The 1996-nt window shown below is 47.0% G+C and overlaps 1 protein-coding gene across 1 annotated transcript; it reads right to left on the reverse strand.

Annotated features, from left to right (window-relative positions):
* Positions 1–1339: 1339 nt before the first annotated feature.
* On the reverse strand, positions 1340–1996 carry SMIM34A (small integral membrane protein 34A). Its single transcript, XM_040228690.1, has one exon. The coding sequence runs from the start codon at positions 1905–1907 to the stop codon at positions 1428–1430; it is 480 nt and encodes a 159-aa protein (XP_040084624.1). The 5' UTR covers positions 1908–1996; the 3' UTR covers positions 1340–1427.

Genomic DNA, 1996 nt, shown 5'->3' on the forward strand with positions numbered 1-1996 from the left:
AATAGTAAAAACTAAAAGTGACTATTTTGTCTACGTGTACAACTTGAATCTCATGGACTTGACTCAGAGCACACATCATCAACTTTGATGCAGATAGGTTCTCTTCTAGAATCAAGTAATGCAGCCATTACTTATAGCTATTACCAGTAGGCTAGTCGTTTCCTGGACCACAGTAGCATCACCACTACCACCACCATCATTGACAACAGCAACAACCCCCACCAACAACACCATCAACAACCACCACTACCACCACCATCATCAACATCAACCACCAAGACCACCATCAACACTGACTATCAACCACCAACACCACCATCAACAATACCAACTACCAACACCATCAACAACCCCCACAACCACCATCATCAACATCAACAACCAAGACCACCATCAACACTGACCATCAACCACCACCAACACCATCAATAACAACACCAATCACCACCACCATCACCATCATCAACTCAACTATCAGGCACCAAGACCACAATCAACACTGACCATCAACCACCACCAACCCCACTATCATTAACACCAACCATCAACTACCACCATTCACCACCAATACTACCATCACCATAATTTAATATCAGCCACCATCATCACCACCACCACAATGAGGTTTATATTTGCATATTTATTTTACTTTTAAAAATACGTTCATATACATGATTGCATTAGCTCTCATCTGCTTTGCAAGGTTGGCAGAAAACTGGCATCGTTATCCTCATTATCTGTAAGGAAACTAAGGTTGGGAGAGGTGAGTGGTGTGTGCAAGACATCAAAATGGTCAAAAGTCTAACTCAGAGTAGAGTCTGATTCTTCTGACTCTAAAACTAATACATTTTTTTGAATGGACCCTGCACTGTCAATGAAAATGAATAACTTCTGAAAATTAGGATGTTGATGTTGACTATTTCAGTTCGATATTTTAGACAGAGTCTTAGAATGAATGGTCCTCTGGGACTGTATATCCCAATCCTCACATGTTCCACGTGAGCCACCAGCCAGTCAAGGTTCATGTGACCCTCTAGAAGTTGAATTTCATCCAAGGCATTTGACTCCAAATTCAGCCTTCTTTCCATGACAAGAGGCTACCTTCACACATGGCCCAGGAGCCTACCAGATTCCTTTGAGAACAGTGGATGTCCCATGTCCTTGCCTGGAGCATAAAGTTTTCCAGTGAAGGGTGAGTAGGGCTGAAAGCCGCTGCTCCTGCTCATCTCAGAGCATCAGGAAGCCCAAGAAGGAAACAGGAGGCTGGCTTTTGGGCGCACTCCCACGCACCTGCGGCTCGGTGATGCTCTTTCAGCCCCGCTCAAGGGCTTGCTCAACTCGCCTCTCAAGGCTCCAGGTAAGCCCAAAGCTGCTCCCTCAAGCAAGAAGTTTGAACCTCAGCTGTGGAGGCCTCCTTGCCTCGACTTTCAAGGGATCTCTTGGATTTCGGTGTGGGGACTGCTGTTCCTACCTTTTGTCTCCGGGCTGGCCTGGTTGGGCTGCAGGACAGCTCTGTTGCTAATGGTCAGTGAAGAGCATCTGGCTGCCTTGCTCTGGAGCCTTTTCTTTTCAAGTTCAAATGTCAGATTGGAGTAATAAATGTCTTCCAAGGACTTTTCGTTCTTTCTGAGGATGTTGCTGGCCAATCGGAAGAGGAAAATCACTCCATAGATGCCAAAGATGGTGAGGATATACCAAACGGCGCTGGTCCCATCCAGAAGCTTCAGGGCCCTGGTGGAGCTGCTGCTGTTTCTTCCCTCCATGTGGTCCCCGAGCAGGTGCCCCAGGACGGGACCGGCTTGGGTCTGGCTGGGGACTCCCCAATCCCCTGAGAAACAGAGATGTCCATGTGAGACCCACATTCTGGGCTGAAGGCTGCCTGGCCAACCCAGTGGCAGTGTGCTCATGTCAGCGGGGAAACGGGACTGCTGGAAGAGGCTTTTTACGCTCAGTAGGTAGAAGCCTCACAACATACATGTCAATATTAAAAAAATTT

This window comes from Oryx dammah, unplaced genomic scaffold (genome assembly GCF_014754425.2).
Source record: "Oryx dammah isolate SB20612 unplaced genomic scaffold, SCBI_Odam_1.1 HiC_scaffold_2, whole genome shotgun sequence".
NCBI classification, from domain to species: domain Eukaryota; kingdom Metazoa; phylum Chordata; class Mammalia; order Artiodactyla; family Bovidae; genus Oryx; species Oryx dammah.